The 17,432-nt window shown below is 50.6% G+C and overlaps 1 protein-coding gene across 2 annotated transcripts in view; it reads right to left on the bottom strand.

Annotated features, from left to right (window-relative positions):
• PRR5L (proline rich 5 like) overlaps nucleotides 1-17,432 on the bottom strand; it is a 73,073-nt gene that overhangs the window by 38,076 nt on the left and 17,565 nt on the right. For both annotated transcript variants that reach the window (XM_045808491.2, XM_045808490.2), the window contains exons 2-4: nucleotides 15,653-15,928; nucleotides 14,175-14,255; nucleotides 870-918 (exon numbers count right to left, since the gene is read on the bottom strand). In XM_045808491.2, coding sequence (XP_045664447.2) covers nucleotides 870-918; nucleotides 14,175-14,255; nucleotides 15,653-15,816 — 294 coding nt within the window. In that variant the 5' untranslated portion in view covers nucleotides 15,817-15,928. The remainder of the gene's footprint in view (nucleotides 1-869; nucleotides 919-14,174; nucleotides 14,256-15,652; nucleotides 15,929-17,432) is intronic.

Genomic DNA, 17,432 nt, shown 5'->3' with positions numbered 1-17,432 from the left:
CCTGTGGTTAGAGTCAGGAAAACAACTTTTATCAGTGGATTAGAGACCATCCTCTAAGTGAGCCTGGAACCTTGAATTCCACAGCCCCGTAACAACAGGGTTTGGGCAGGAGGGACGTCAGATCCCCTGATTCAATCATCTTTAACAGAACAGACCGGGAGGCTTAGCGGCCAGAAATAACTTGGCTGAAGGGCACATAAACTTACAGCGACCCAGATGCCTTCCATGGGGGTGGGAGGGAAGGTCACTAGAGCAGCAATTCTCAAAGTGTGGTTTGGGGCCCCACAAGAGATCCCCAGACCTTTTCCACATGGTCAAAACTACTTCCTCAGTAACACTAAGCCACGCTTTGCCCTTTCCTGGCATCCTCCATGAGCGTACCGTGCAATTTTCCAGAGACTATATGATGTGCGGTATCGCAACAGACCGAATGGGAAACAGATACGAGGATCCAGCCACCCCCTCTTCAGCCAGCCGGTGCAGAGACTGGCAGACATAAAACAATGCCGCTCTTCTGGTTCTTTTTAATTCTGCAAAAGCTATCTTTCCTAAAAATGCCGTTTAAGCTCCTGTGTGATAGGTCTATTATTTAAATGCATTCAATATTTTAAAGTTTCTCAGGTTTAATGTCCAATATGGTGAAGACAGAGCTAAGCCAAATAAATGGTCATTTTTAAGAGCACAGAGGAATCCTGAGACTGAAAAGCGTGAGAACTGCTGCCCAAGACCATCATCTCCATGAAAGGAGGGACCACGCTGGCCCTGCACATATCAGGGACTCAGTGTCCGTAACTTTGGACGTTGAAGGAATGGTACACGCATGCTATCCATACACTGCCGTGACAGATGTGCAGACCCACGCAGCTTACCTGGAAATAGTCTGTAATGAAGGATCCAAGTTCACTCTTCAGCAGCCTCCTGGGGAGAGAGAAACACCGTCAAGCAGCCCTTGCTGGTACAGCTCCTGGTGTCTAGTTCACAGACACCAATGGCACAGGGACCAAGGCCAGGTCTAAGGAGGGAGTGTGCAAGGGTCTAGTAATACCTCTGCACAAAAGTTACTGGGTAATTCAGGCAATGGAAGTCCTACAGGGGGATCCAGGCAGCCACAGAAGATTCTTTTTTTTAGAGAGAAAAAGAGAAAGAGAGAGCGAACAGGGGGAGGGACAGACGGAGAGGGAGACAGAGAATCATAAGCAGGCTCCACACCCAGTGCAGAGCCCGACATGGGGCTCGATCTCACAACCCTGAGATGATGACCCCAGCCATAGGAGACTCTAATATGGTTGGCAGAGGCAAGCCCGGGCACCTGGCTTTATGTGAAGAAAACAGAAAAAAAAAGCAAAGAGGAGAAAGACCATAATCCTGGAATCCTCCATATTTATACACTTTATGGTTTAAAACACATTTTTCATATATCCTTCAACCAAAGATTATAAAGTATGTACGAGAGGAGGGCAATTATTATCTCTCCTGTGCAGATAAAGAAACAGAGGCTCAGAGAGGTCCTCGGAATAAGCCAGTGGCAGAGTCAAGATTCACACCCAGGCCTTCTGCAAATTCAACACCTTTCCCCATAATCCCACCATGCTCTCCTCCAAATCCTTCAGGACATTCGGCTTCTGCCATGGTTTGGCTGGTCTTACGGCCCATCCCTGAGGGACTGAGGAAGTTCTTCAAGGGGACTGCAACCGGGAACACAGATTTTACTCATCCAGCCACCAACATTCATTGGGCTGTTCTTTACGTGCCAGACATTGTGGCAGCACCAGGTACCCAGAAGTGAGCAAACAGGAGCTCTTGGCGCTGTGGATCGATAGCAGGCTAATAACTATACTCGCAAGATAATTTCAGAGCCTTGAGAGCTGAAAAGAATTTTAAAAGTAGCGGTATTGGCACCGACCTCCTTGTCCTGGTGACAAGTCATGGGACTGGCCCCACTGCTCTCCCTTTAATTTGATCCAAACAAGGGGAGGAAGCTAAAAACATGAGTAACTGGCTCCCCAGATCCGTGAGTTCTCTAGGGGGGTACGTTCTTCACCACTTCAAAGGATTTCACTGGCCCATCCCACCAGTCGTGGTCATGAAGGGGCAAATGCACAGGCTTCTGACAAACCTGCTGGCTGTCTGCTCCCCCCAGAATGTGTACCCACACGTCGCTGGAGGAGGAACGGGAAGTTACAGTGAGGTATCATTAGGTGCAGATCATAGACCCAACAGGATCGCAGAAGAAAAAGACGGAGATCTCCATGATCTAAATTCTTGTACCAGAAAGACCCCTGGAGAGCTGCAAACACGTGCTAAGCTAGGAAAATATCTTCCTTCTCCCACAACCGAAAATGCGCGTGCGGTAGATAACTGCATTTGGAGATCCAGTATCACGGTGGGCTCCTGGACGGCCACCCCTCAAACACAACCCCGAAGCTCCCCCAGATGCGGGCAGGTCTGACAGGAAGCGGGGGCACCTTCATCAGCTGGCAGGCCAAGGGCTGGTCGCTCACCCCCGCTCTTGGAGCCTAGAGGCATCTCTCAGGCAGAAAACAGAAAGCTGGTGGGCATCCCCGGGTGGAGGCTTTCAAACAGGAAGAGACAGGGAGGCCGCTTCTGACTGCTGCAGGGACAGGCGCCTCCCAGCAAGGTCTTCACGGCCACTGGGAAGCCTCGAAACCGTAGGTGAGGAAGCCAGGCTTCCTCAAAAGGTGGGAAAACAAGTCCTAATAGTAATGGGCTGCCACACACAGGGTTTCCCAAGCACTTCGTGGGTACGCATGATGCTGAGGGGTGGACACAGCTCTGAGACCAAGTGATGGGCGATGGAACTGGTGTCCCTGGGGAACTCACGCTGGGAAACACTGTGCCCGTGAAGACCCTTCGGGTCAAGTGGAAGGACGAAGAGGTCCGTGGGAAGGGTAGGCCTTCAAGGTCACCTGCTACAGGAGACCTTCCTGGAGCACAGTGGAGGAGGGATCTACGTAGCCGTGAGCGTCGTTAATTGAGGCTGGACATGGCTAACAGGCGGTTACAGCCCAGCGACTCTTTGCGGCAGTGCTCCGGGAGCATCGCCACGCTACCCAACGGAGGCATCCGAGAAGCGTGTCCCTGACCCATCAGGGGAGGCAGAAAGGCTGCAGCCCACAGGGAGGGGAAGGTACAGCACCTTCCGGTCCCGCGGGGGTGCCGCCAGCCGGGGCCACGGCCAGAATTCTGCAGAGCGTTACAGGGAGACAAAGCTTGAGGGAGAAACTGGCTGATAAAGGAGCAGAGGCTAAGGAGGGAGCCCGAAACAACCGCCAAGACGAAGGCACAGCAGAAAGACTGAAGCTTCTAAGACCGAAGCTAGCAGCAGCCATACCAGCAGCAGCGCGACGGTGATGGAGAAGAACGGTACAGGAATCAGAAACGATCCACTTTCCATACTTTCCACCTAATGGACTATTTCTGACCGGATATGGGAAGACGACCAGACATGTGTCCTTTCCTCAATGCCGAGTTCAAAACCCTGTCCACTAGGTCTTGTTATATAGACTTAGCTGAACAGAACAGACCCCACTGGACCATTGAAGTCAATGTTCTGTTGTCCTGGGTGGGGCGGGGGGGGGGGCAATCAGTAAGCGGTTCTGTCTCTTAGAAAACTTGTCCTCTTCTGAGCAGGCTGTATGTTAGACAAGGTCACCGCATATATGCACAGAGTTTTTGCAGCAGCAAAATACAGGTATCAACCTAAATGGGCACCAGTAAAGTGCTCGTAAAACATCACGGTTCATTCCTACAATGGAATTTTATGCCATTGTTGGAAAAAAGAAAAAGAGAGAACTCTAATGATACATAAAGATCTAGGTTATATTAAGTTTTAAAATATGCAAGATGCTGAACAGTGTGTATAATATGCTACTTTGTGAAAAGATAAGAGAAAAAGAAGAATATGTATTTTTATTTACAGAATACCAATTAACTCAGGTGTCACATCTGTTCTTTGAACTTACTGCTCTGGAACAATGATGTGATTTGGTTTCCAACAGGCCCTTTGAACTAAAATAGATAGCACCTTGATTTTGAAACACACGGAGCATGTATGCATGCTTCCCAAGTACGGAGCCGGAGAAAGCTGCAGCTATTGCTGGAAATTAAGCAGGGCAACAAAACACTTTAGCAAACTTGATTCCCTGAAGTTAGAAGGAGATACAGCCCCAGTCTGCAGACCTCCTATAAATTGCTGAGTGTCCCCAGCTGCTTTTCCATATATATGTTCCTTACATATGCATAAAGAAGGTCTAGAAGAATGTCCAATAAACTGCTGTTATAATAATTACCTTTGGGGGGGTGTTGAATGAGAACTGGGTTTCTGGGGTACAGGAGAGGGAGATTCTTTACAGTGTAACTCATTCTATATTTAAAATTTTTGTACCCTGTGAATTCTATGGAAATAAAAACATTTAAAAAATGTTTTTAAAAATGTAATTAACAAGAACGACCAGCAGGGTTACCACCAAACGGCTCGTAGCTGAGGAGGACTTTTGGGAGGGAGTTCCCATCAAGGCTGCAGTGTCAGGAAGCAGGTGGTCCCAGGGCACGGAGAATCCCACAGGGCCAGAGAACCTGCCAAGCCAAAACCACCTCAGCCTGCCAGCCTGAGAATTCAACTCAGAGAGAAGAGTGGGGAGGAGGCCAGAGCTGGCCCAGCCATCGGAGCAGACTGCCACTGAGTCATATCGAAAAATCTCCAACCTGTTTCTATACTCGGTGTTTATTCTGCTTGCACTTGGTTTACAAGGAAAGAGTACTTCTGAAAAACATGATCTTAGCTTAACTGAGAGAAAGAGGGATTTTCCACCCCTCTGTCTTGATACACCATCTCCAGGGGGAACTCGGCAGCAGCGTCCCTCCAGAGCGACTGAGAGAGAATAGAGATCCCCGAATTCATTTGCCAAATCACAGCCATTTCCTGAGCACCTGCTCTGTGTCAGACAGGGTGGTCGCTGCTAGGAGAAGGGGTGAACAGACCTCGGACAGAGTTTCTCCCCACCAGGGCCACAGTCTTGCGAGGCACAGTAGACAGTACAAGTATCAAGGCGTCGAGGTGCACAGACCGAAATTCACAGACGGTCAGCTCACCCTCTAACCTTCCTAACTTCACCCGTTTAGTCTGTAAAGCACAAGAAAGGAGAGCAAAGCAAGAGGAATGACAGCAGAATTAACGAGCCTGTGGTTTGTGGTTCCCTAGATGTGAAAGAGGTGAAAAATCTCATCGTCGATCCCTAGGATACGTGTTCTGGCTACGGCACGGGGGCTGAGAATCCGGAAGCCCCCTTCCACTTTTTCCACCCTCTCCTAGGGTGTTTTCCCTGAAAACAGGAACATAATTACCTATAGGAACAAATACATAAAAATAAGGAATAAGAAATCAATTGCTCCTAGGAGGGAGGCTAGATGATTTTTCCCCTCCACTGAAGTTTACTAAGCACTTACTAGGTGCCAGGCACTGCTGCCCACAGCACACACAACACGTGTTTCCTCCTCTAAGCCAAAAACAAAGCCGTAAGGTCATAGCAATATCTCCGCTTTTTATACACAAGGAAACCAAGCCTCAGAGGTCACTACGGAGGGCAGGCAGCAAGCACAGGACAGAGCTGAGAGGGGCCTCATGGAGTGGGGGGACCTGGACTGAAGCCTGTTGTCAGCGGTCACCTTTGCAAATCAATGCCACAGGTCAGTCCCTTGTACCCGTTGTCCGGCCAGAGTTCAGGGGTAACAAGGCTACTACTCTGTGGATTCGCACCAGGGTTAAAGGAGTTCATCCTGGACTGGTCAGTCCCCACAACACAAGGCTGGGCAGGGGCGTGCTGCCCGCGGCTGCAGATCCTGACGCCCACATTCCCAAGAACTTGATTCAACAGCTTCTCGGCATCTTTTTTAAAGTACAGCCGGACCAGCCCATTCCCAAACCTGGCATGAAGGACCCAGGCGAAACTCATGAAAGGGGCTGGACACTAGGGCCAGACCTCACCCCAGACACTAGGGTGACCTCACACCCAATGTGAGGCTTGAACTTACAACAAAGGCAGGGTGGTGGGGCCGAACTCAGGAGGCCGGGGGGGTGCCTAAGACGGAAGTGACGTCCCAGCTTACGGGGCTCCGGCTTCACCTGCGTCACATATAGGGGCTTCCACGCCAGGCCTCATTTGCAAACAGAATCCTGCTGCTAACGCCAGCAGCAGCAGCCACTGAGCTGGAAGAAGGAAGTGGGGACCTGGGAGTAATGGCAAAGGAACGCTCATGTGGACCCAACCCAAAAGGGAAATGGGGCACGAAGTTCAGTCAGAAGCCAGAAAGGCCACAATAGGGAAAAAATGGGGAACCGCTCACTGGTCTGTATTATCTCACCCCTTCTCCCCACCCCCCAGGCTGACTGGGCGAGACACCACCCCAGATGACAAGATTTCCTGTTATTACACAGACCCGCCATCTCGCCCCTCACTGTCTTGTCAACTCAACTTCCCACTTCTGTGGGCTTGAAGAGTAAACAAGGCCGGGCCGGAGCCGGATCCTGGCTGGTGGAGAGGCACAGGGACCCCACGGGGGCAGGTGGTGCAGGAGTGGCCCAGAGGATGGTGAGAAACCGCCTCGGGTACGAGCCACCATCTCCCGGGCACATGGGGAAAGACCCAGAGCGGCAAAATCCCAGGGGAGGATGCAGCAGTCTGGAGACAGGCATCACGGGGCCCATGGCTCCCCAGCATCCGTCAGGACGGCCAGATGAGTTGTTCAATATTTCCATGTCATCTGGCAACTAGGGGCTGCCCCAAGTACTCAGACCCTCCCAGCTGGTGCCTTGGCAGGATCCAACCCGACCTCCTCGTGATCCAGGCCCTGTTCCTCATACTGTCGCTGGTCAGTGTCCCTCCAACCTGACCCCCCAACCTGACTGCTAACTCCTTCGAAGATCACCTCCCTCACTTCTGCAATGGGACATATTTTAAGGAGGTGGCATCTTTAAGCACTTACATGCAAATGCCCCTTTCCTCCTTGGGTCCATTTTATTGGGGCCCACTGGAGGCGGTGTCCATGACTCAGGTAAAAAGAGGGGACTCCCATACCTCTTGTTCTCCGGCACCCTAGTGGGTGGTAGAGAGGACAGTGAAAAAGATGGAGGAAATCCAACAAACAGCTTCCATTGGCTTTCTTTCTTTTTTTTTAAGATTTTATTTTTATGTCATCTCTACACCCAATGTGAGGCTTGAACTTACAACCCCGAGATCAAGAGTCGCACTCTCTACCGACTGAGCCAGCCAGGTGGCCCTGACCTAATTATGTCACATGCACGATGCTGGACAGTTGGCATGCAGCAATGCTAATTCTCCAATCAATACCTCCGTGGAGGAATTTATCCTCAGAGCCTTGCCCAGGGCCATATACGCCGATCCTCACTCAAAATGAGGCCGACCTCCAAGTCAGCCCATGGTGCCCCACACACTCACAGGGACGGGCAGGTAAGGTGGGTGAGGGACTCGGGAGGGCATGAACAGCAGGGGCTGCAGCGTGCTCCTCGAAAGCCAGCAGCCAGGCTTGGCTCCCCCTGACCAGTTCCCAGCCCAGACTACAGGTCCAGTGTTACCCGATGTGAACTTTGCAGAAAGGCCTGGATTTTCAGGGGAGATACCCATGTTTCTAAACACTGGACAGGCCAACCACCACCACACGGGCCAGCCCCAGAGGTTTCCGATTCATCACTTCCCTCTCACTACTCTTCCCGCCCCCAAAGACAAGTGTGTTTATCAACCAGAGCAGACACAGGGACAACAACACATATACTCGGGCAGAGCCACCTGGGCCGAAAGGAGACTCCACCTTAAGCCCTTCCCAAAACAGGATCCTCAGAAGACAATGCCCCACCAACCTCAGGATCTGGTATCAAATCTATGCCCAGGGACGTGAGGCCTAGATCTGGACAGCGCGGGCTCTGCGTGCCTCTCGCCGCCTACTTGCTAGGTGTTTAGGGACACAGGGGCTCAGGTTCAAATCCCAGCATGGCTACTAAGCAGCTGTGCGACTCTGGGCGTGTTGTCCCAGCTCGCCGTGCCTCTATGCCCTCGTCCGTAAGACAGGGGTACCGTACCTCTCTCAGAGCTGTGGTGAGTGTTAGAAGAACGGACATGGGTCGAGCATTCAGAATCGAGCCCGGCACATACTCAACACTACACAAATGTCTGTTGTCATCATCACCTCAGCGAGCCCGTGGGCCGCATCCAGACTCTGCTCCTTCCCAGCTCCTCCCAGCCCCTCCCCCGGCGGGTCCCAGGACCATCAACAGACTCCCCCACGGAGATGGGAAAACCTGAGGTGCCTTTCCCTTGGGGGGCGGGTGGCCCAAATGACTCAGAAGGAGGGCGTTTCAATGCAGCCCCGTCAAAGATCAAGCACAGTTCTTGGAACCTCCTCTTTCCTTGAAAATCTCTGGGGTTTCCTCCACCCTGCCTCCCTCCCAACAAGGACAGAAGCAGTGTGGTTGGAGAGAGAAGGAAAATGTGAGTTTCCTGCCTCAGGCCAGCTGCAGATCGCTCAGCTCTGGTTTCCGGAAACCTCGCCTCTCAGCATTCATTTCTGCAGAGAAAAAAATCCTCCTGGGGAGGAGCAGAGGTGGGAGGGCATGGAGACGGTAGTCGCAAGGAGGTTATAGCCTTAGTTGCCCTTCCCGCCTGACCCTTACCTGCTCATCCTCCAGATTTCAAGATTTCAACTCCAGATTTCACCTTCCCCCAAATCACTATATGTGCCCATCTCCTGCACTCCCGGCACTCTGGATTCTGCTAGCACCCTACTTACGACATGGTACCATCACTGCCTGTGCAGGGCCCCGCTCTCACTCTGCAGGCAGCTCCCCAAGAGCTAGAACCACCTTCTTCCACAGCAACGCCCAAACCCAGCCCAGTATCCGGCACAGCATCCACGAGCATCCACGAGCATCCACTGATGACAGGAGTGAAAGAACCAGTGACCTCTGACCTCTCCTCCACACAACCCCCTACCAATCAAACAGTGAAAGCACTCGCATGGGTTCTTATAAGAACCTGTCGATGTAAATCACAGGTTTCTCACACTCTTCTAACCCTTCGTAGTCACACACCATCGGTAGAGTCAAGAATGTTCAGGAAGAGCGTGCTCTGGTGTGTCAGGGAGTTCGGCCACTCTTGTTTCTGGGAGAGCTCGCGAAACCCAAACCTCAGACCCAGATGCGTCCCCACTGCCAAACTGCAGCCACATCAGCACTGAGGCTGGGGATGGTATTACAAACCACATCGATGCCCCGCAGAGAATTTAAACCAAGAGGACATCCAGGACCAGGCCCAGTCAGAGCAGATGGAATTTTAGGGCAGGCAGAGTCGTAGACTGTGAGGACCGGGGATCTCCCTAGAACAGGTCTATTCTAAAGGGTCATTTTCTTGCCTTTAGGGAAATGACAACAAGCAAGTCCTGCTTTCTCAGGCAATTCTGATTTACGGTCTTCATACTGACTGACCATATGCCCTGATTTATTTGGGGGAAACTTTGCTGCTTTACTGAGGTGTGACAGTCCTGATGAATTTGTTCTTAAAAAGTCTCCACATCCTTCTCTTGATCTAATAATAATGTGTTTTAGAACTTGCCCATTGTTACCAAGGGTCTTCCTCATGGCTACCCCCAAAGTCTACCTGCTAAAATTTAAACTGGAGTTCATTTTCGATGACCGAAAGACCAGTTGTCCGTACTGACTGCATTATAAAACCTAGTTACATAAAACCCCCATCTTCCTCGTCACCCTTTGCATCCACCCATGTTTCAATGAATGCACATTTCCCGGGCACGTGCTAGCCCCACCGTTAGAAAGGCGGCCAGGGCTGGCCGCGGTGACCTGGGGACACTGATTTCGACTTTGATTCTGGACTTGGACGATCCATCAAAGTTTATTACCGTTTGGCTCGAGTAGAATGGAGAACTGACAGAGTCATTTCCTCTCGTTCTTTTCTCTGCAGAAAGGACAAACAGCTGGCTCCTTGTAAGGACTCAGCCTCACCCAGACTTCAAGTCCAGCACATTCTTGGAGGAGCCTGTTCTGGACCTCTCTTGTTCGAAGTGAGCTCACCATCCGTGTGGCGAGTCACCACCCTGCCCTGTGCTCTCATACATGGTACCCGTCCATCCTTTATCACCGTATTATCGCTAACATTTCACAGGGATAGGAATAATCATGGTTAACACGTATTAGGCACTGGACCCTACACTCATGACGTGTTTAGCATTATCTAGTCCTCCCAACCACCATGAGACTGATGCTATTATTATCACCATTTTATAGAAGGAAAAACAGAGACAGAGAAAAACAGAGTAACTTGCCCAAGGTCACACAGCGAGTCTAATCTTGATTCCCAGTCTCTCTGAATCCGAATGCAACTCTCTTAACAAGTTACAAAATTCTTCTGGACCTGGTACAGATCCTCTGGCCCAAAGGCTTATCACAAATGATTGCAAAGTGGGCCTGAAAATCACTGGTCCTCTCTCTTTCCACATTCTCTTCCCCACATTCCTATTGTCCTGTGCCCCCGCCCCTCCCCATACACCCTCCTCACTGGGCAAGCCGCAACCCTGTCGGTTTATGGACCTGCTTCCAAAAGAGAAAAGAAAAGGAAAATCAAAACCCAAATGTCTACACGAAGGTGAACCAGACAGTGGCAGGTCTGTTCTGGCATTTTAATTGCTGAAACGAGGGACACTTTATCCCCATGCAGGCCCCTGCAGGTGTGGGCACGCGCCCAGGCCAGCTCACCTGACTCTATCGGGACAGGTCACACGTACACCCAGCAGGCCTTGCGCATTCTGAGTCAGACTTTGAGTGTCTGTGATGTGAAAACCCATCTCCATTCTAACCACTCTCCTGGAGAAGGCCAGAGGAGAGAAGGCCCAGAACACTCTGTGGTCTTTGACAGCTTTGACGTCTTCTGGGCTCAAGTCACATCTGGGCAATCAGTGTCAAACCCCAACCACACGTATTTCTCCCGGCCTGAAAATTGTTCAAAACATAGGAAGGAACAGCCAGCCACCCCCTACCCCCTAGACTCAACACAGGAAGGGAGTGTGGGGGAGGGGGGTGTCATGCTTCTCCGAGGGGTGTTAAGAATCGCAGCACATGATGAAAGATGGGGTCCCAGAGGCCTCGTGAAAGGAAGGCAGAACACCAAGGCCATCCACTTCACCCTTCTTGAAGCCTAAAACATCTGACTGTACAACACGGTACGAAGAGCATAGGTATTGCCCCGGGCCGACCTGCATCCCTGCCAAACTCCTATGTTAAAGTCCTCCCTCTGTGCTCGCGCTCCCCCGTGTGCCCTCCCCGTGTGCTCGCGCTCGAGATGGGGCCTTGGGGAGGTTGTCAGGTTTCCATGAGGTCATGGGGGGGGGGCCCTCGAGATGGGATTAGTGACCTTAGAAGAAGAAACCGGAGAGCTTGCCGGAACACGAAGGGGAGGCCCTATGAGGACACAGTGAGCAGGCAGCCAGGAACTGGGCTCTTACCAGGCACCGAATCTGCTGGCCCCTTGACCTCAGACTTCCCAGCTTCCAGAACAGTGAGAAGTAAATGTCTAGGGTGGAAGCCACCCAGTCTGGGGCATCTGTTAGGGCAGCCTGAGCAAACTAACACAGGTGGCTGAGACAGGGGTTCAAACCCCGACTCCACCCTTTCTATAGCTGGGAGACCTTGGACGAGAGTTATTTTATGTTTCTTATCCACAAGTGTATGGATACACTACGAGAACAATGGTTGCCTCACAGGGCTGTGAGAAGGGTCCAATGGGCTGATGTACACAAAAGGTGCTCAGTGCTTTTCCAGACCAGCTCCCTTCCCCCACCCCCACTCATGTTTCCTTAGTGCTAGGACAGCCTCCATCAGCAACGCCTTCATGCACGCTGGGGCTCCTCTTGTCAACGGATGGCCTCCCAGTCACATTCAGCCCACAGATGTGTTTTGTTTGACCTGTACTAATGTTTGGGGGAAATTCAGATTATTTATCAACATTTAAAAGCCAGGAAATTTCACATAAAAGTCTTAATTTCCGGTTGAGAAATCGGTTGACATGTCACCAGCCCTGTGTCCTGCCAGGGAAATCCGCAATCCCCTTTCCACAGAGGGTGAACTCTCACCCCCCTGCACCCAGGCCAGCCTCACGCATTCAGAAGACACGCTCGGCACCTGAAGGCTTCTGAGTTAACAACCCCCTGGGGAGAGAAGGCTGGTGGGAACTGCCAAGCCCAATACTTTTCCTAGCTGCCCACGAACAAAGATTTTAACTACCATTTCAGGATCAGTCTCCCGAAGTGAGGAACAATTAGCACGTTCCTGAGTCACTGTTTTATTTATTTATGCTTCCACTGTGAGCTAAAGAACCCTCTCGGAGAGGCCAGGACCTTAGTTCTTGGAGTAAAACAGAGTTCTTGCAACCCAGGGGTTGGCTGACCCAGCTTTGCCCCTGTCACTCGACTTCATGGGGCCTCAGTTTCCTTCTCTGTAAAAGGAGGCTTTGGGCTAGACAAGCTCTATTGACTCTTCCCATATTTGTGTAATTACTATGTGAAATTCAAGATCCTGGATAGAAATTCAACACACCCCAGTTTACTTCTCAGCCCTAAAGGTTTTAACGAAAGCAGAGCTCTTTTTTTTTTTTAAGATTTTATTTATTTATTTAACAAAGATAGAGACAGTCAGCGAGAGAGGGAACACAAGCAGGGGGAGTGGGAGAGGAAGAAGCAGCCTCCTAGCGGAGAAGCCTGATGTGGGACTTGATCCCAGAACGCCGGGATCACGCCCTGAGCCGAAGACAGACGTTTAATGACTGCGCCACCCAGGCGCCCCTAATGAAAGCAGAGCTCTTAAATCACGTCACTGACCCTTAACACAGGTCTTTACTAAATGTAAACAGGACCCAAATCATGGCCTTGTTTATTGTTCCGCCAACTCCAGGGTTGGGTCTTAAGCCTTGATGTTCTGCACTTAACACACCAGACAGGAAAGAACATCAGGGCATTAAAAGGCCTGATGTGCAACCTCCTGTGCGCTCTGGGACCTGCCTGCCTCTCTGCCCTCGTGTCACCAAAACATGAACCCAACCATACCACGCCCCCAACCTCTGGTATTCTCTGCATGTGGGCCTTTTCTTGGTTTCTTGCTCACTGCTGCTACAGGACCTTTGCACCTGCAGTCTCACCTGGTGAATTCCCACTGATCCTCCAGAAGACAGCACAAGGAGGACGTCACTCCTGGTCTCGGCAAGAACGAGTCATACGGACATGCTTTCCTCAGAGCAGCTGTCACAGCAGCACTCTTACATTTTACAGGTATGAGTAGTTGACCAAGGATGATCTCCCTGACTGAATATAAATCCCAGGACAGCAGGGTCCACCTCGGTCTTTGCCCAGTGTTGTCTCTCCAGTGCCTGGCCAATAAGGAGGCACTCAAATATTTGTTGAAGGAGTAAATAAATTTATGAAAAGCTGACACTACTGGGAAGATTCTCAAAGACAAGAAACCCCTCAAGGACCACGTCTATTGAGGGTTGTATCGCCAAAACTTAACTGTAATGACAGCAACAACACACACAGGCGTAAGAGTCCCCGTACTTAGTGAGCTCCGACCTTGTCCTAACAGGTCATTTATACAATAACTCAATTTAAATCTTCACAAGAATCCTGTGGAAGTAGGTATATTTCCCATCCCTTTTCACAGAAACTGAGGCACAAAGAAGTTGGTAAGTCACTTAAGTTGGTAAAAGCGACAAGGGCAACAGAATTCCAAGCAATCTGGCTCCAACCACAAGGCCATCTTGCCCAATACGGCACCTAATGGTTAAGCAGGGCTCAATACAGATTCAGAGAGTATGTGATATCTGCCATATATCAACCCCTCTGGGTGCCCCCCTACAGATACTACACACAGGAATAAATGGATGAACCCTCCGTGGATCAGAAGTCTAGGTAGATAAGGGTCTCAGAACTTAGTAGCCATATGATCCAGAAGAAGTTGACAGAAGCAACAGCAACAAGAACCAAGCAGACAAAAACTTTAAGCTAAGCCTCCCGGTGGGGTAGCCCTCCCTGCCACAGCTCAGGCCCGCAGGGGAAAATGGCCCCTAAATGGCCCATCCACGTACCTGATGCTTTCGTTCAGTGCATAGAGCTCGTTGCTTTGCAAGCCGCCCCCTTTGAAGACATTGATCACGGCAGTCTGGACACTATAAGGGAAACGGAAACAAGCCCTCGTTAGAGGATCTGCCTGCCTAGGGCAACCTCAACGAGCAGCTAAGGGCTAAAGGCAGGTGCAAGGGCCAGAGAGCCCATGGCACAAACATGGCCCCGTTTTCCATCCCTGGAAATCCATCATTTCATTCCCACGGTCCTTGGAGAGAAAGGAAGACAGGCCAAGAAGATTCAAAAGCAGCCCTTCTTCCCCAACTTTCTCAAAGGTGAGCCAGTGTTCCTCACTGGCCTCACCGTCGGCCCTGCTGGCAAGCAGCACTCATGAAGGGCAGGTGGTGGGATCTGCTCTCAGGACCCTGGGCCTGGAGGGATCCAAAATGGCGTCTGCAGCAAGCAGATGCCAATGGTGCCTGGGGTTCCTTCACTTGGGAGGTCCCTGTCCTCACAGGGCAGCCTGCATGCCTGGGGCTGATATGAAATAATTAATTCCTTGCCTCAGGGTTACCTTGGAAGAGTTTCATTGAGGCTTGCCTCTCTTAGCTCTTCCGTTCCCCTCCTGCAAGGTGTACAGGCAGGAGGGGGTTAGTCCCTGGAGGGGCCACAATTAAGTCTTGACTCCACATGCTCTGGGGCACCAGCCCAATATTTCAGCAAGGAGCAGATAACAATCTTGTCTTCATCAAGGATCTCAGGTCTTTTTTTTTTTTTTTTAAAGAACACAGATCCATTCACAGCAAAACATGTCAGAGCCCCTCTTCACCCCCATCATAAGAGTTGTGCATTCATGAGAAAATCCAAAATGATTCAAAGTACAAAGAATCCAGTAATGGCTTTAAAATAATGATGCATTTAATTCATCCAAACAGTAACGGCTAGATATGAAAAACAGCCCACAAGGATGCAAAACATAGTGCTGATTCCATCTCTATTCAATGCTTGGTGTACAAAACGTCAGCCAGACACCGTATACAAGTGTGGCATCTCCTTTCCCAACCACCTGTGGCTCACAGGTACCAGGAGTCCCTGATTTATACCGCTCATTTGGCTTTTCACAGATACGTGTCTCATCCTCCCAGAGAGGGAACAGGTGTCTTGAGGTTACTTACACAGCCCCACCCCTGGGTACTCGAATACTCTGGGGTGTGACTAGGGAGCATGACCAGTAACTCTAAATTCCAATCCAACTGTCCCAGGCTGGGTAACTGACTCTGATAGCCCAGAGGCCCCCAGGGGCCCACCTCCTCTCTCCTCAAACTAGGGACGCCAGTGGGTACATCGTCCATAGGAAAACGTGCTGTCTTCATCAACTGCCTAGACGTAATCACGACCTTCTGGAACAGAGCTCTCACAGGAGCAGAAGCTGAGCCAGTCCCCAGGCCCTGCTCTGGCCCTATGGGAGCCCTCTACTCCACGATGATGGGCCCCCCGTTACCTGTTCCAGGCTGAGTTGGAGCTCAGCTGCAGAGCCTGCCGGGCTGCTTGGAATCGGGGCAGATCACTGAGCACTGGGGAGCTCATGAAACGCGGCCTGGGCCTACGGAAGGAGCCCATCTTGTGGAACTCAGCGGGCAGACTGGGGGCAAAGCCGCGGGTCATAAGTCCAGGTGAGAGGACGCCTTCTCCTGTGGACCAGAAGGTTCCAAGTGCCCACAGGAAGGGCTTCTCCCAGGGCTATCCTCTGGCGCTCAGGCTTTCTTAAAACCAACACCTGAAAAGAGAGGACAGTTTTTACTCAACACTCCCAGGTTGAGCAGATCATTTTAGAGGAGGCTGGCTGGGATTTTCCGGCCACACTATTTTAAAAACGACTCCAGGACCCTGCAGTTAATATCCATACCCCACCAGCTCCCATCCGCGCATTCTTACAGGTCTCTTTTTGGTTACCCCAAGGTGGGGAGGCAGCAACAACGGGCATAGGTCAAGGCAATCCTACAGAAAAGTGATTTCTAAGCTGTGCCGGACTATGCTTTCCTATAAACAGCAAAGTCTGGGCACTGGCTGGGTTTCTGCCGACCCTGCAATGTTGTGTATTCAGAGATGGTTTTTTAAAAAATGCCGCAAAAAGAACACAGGTGCTCCTTCTCCTAGCACTAAGGACCTTCCATGATCTGCCCTTAGCATGCCAGCCTACGTGTATTGCTCAGTACTTCCCAAAGCATCAATGCCTCTTCGCTCAAGCACATCTCACCATCCCTCACCTGCCGTCATGCACTCATTCCATCAGAACATGTTCGCTGAGTGTTCATTGTTTAGTCGCCACTGGGAGCTGAGGAGCATCCAAAGATTTCTGAGACATAACCCCTGCCCTCGAGAGGCTCAAGGTCTACTGAGAAGATGACTGTGTATTCATACACACAATAAGTATTCTTTTCCTGATTTTATTTTTTTTATAAATTTTAATTCCAGTAGTTAACATACAGTGTTAGTTTCAGTGTACAATATAGTGATTCAACACTTCCACACATCCCCCAGGGCTCTTCGTGGCAAAGTGCACTCCCTAACCCCCCCCAACACACACATCCCCTCTGGTTACCATCAGTTTGTTCTCTATAGGTAAGAGTCCGTTTCTCGGTTTGCTTCCCTCTCTATTTTTCCTTTGCTCATTTGTTTTCTTAAATTCCACATATGAGTGAAATCATATGTCACCTGTCTTTCTCCGATTGACTTATTTCACTTAGCATAATACACTCTAGCTCCATCCGTGTCATTGCAAATGGCAAGATTTCATTCTTTTTTGGTGGCTGAGTAATATTCCCTTGTCTTTATGTACCACGACTTCTTTATCCATTCATCAATCGACAGACACTTGGGTTGCTTCCGTAATTTGGCTATTGTAGGTAATGCTGCTATGAACATAGGGGTGAGTGTGCTCCCCTGAATGAGCATTTTTGTATTTGGGGGGTAAATACCCAGTAGTGCGATTGCTGGATCATAGGGTGGTTCTATTTTTAAGCAGTTTTTATTGACCGCACACTATGCACCACTCACTCACCCAGGTCCTGGGGATACACTGGTGGCTCTGGGCAACGTGGTCGCTGCCCTGTGGAGCTTACAACCTGCAGACACGGTTCCACGCCATGCTTCTTCCCTCTCCCTAGCTTCTGACTATTTTTACTGCTTCCCTTGCCCAGAATTCCCTTCCTTTTCCTCTCTGCTTATCTAAATCTAACTTACCCTGCAGGGCTGGGTTCACGGACACTGTCCCCTGAGCC

Source organism: Ursus americanus, chromosome 24, assembly GCF_024610735.1.
Source record: "Ursus americanus isolate L20-20 chromosome 24, mUrsAme1.1.p, whole genome shotgun sequence".
Taxonomy (NCBI): domain Eukaryota; kingdom Metazoa; phylum Chordata; class Mammalia; order Carnivora; family Ursidae; genus Ursus; species Ursus americanus.
The sequence above is the reverse complement of the archived record's forward strand: the minus strand, read 5'-3'. Positions and strand labels throughout refer to the sequence as shown.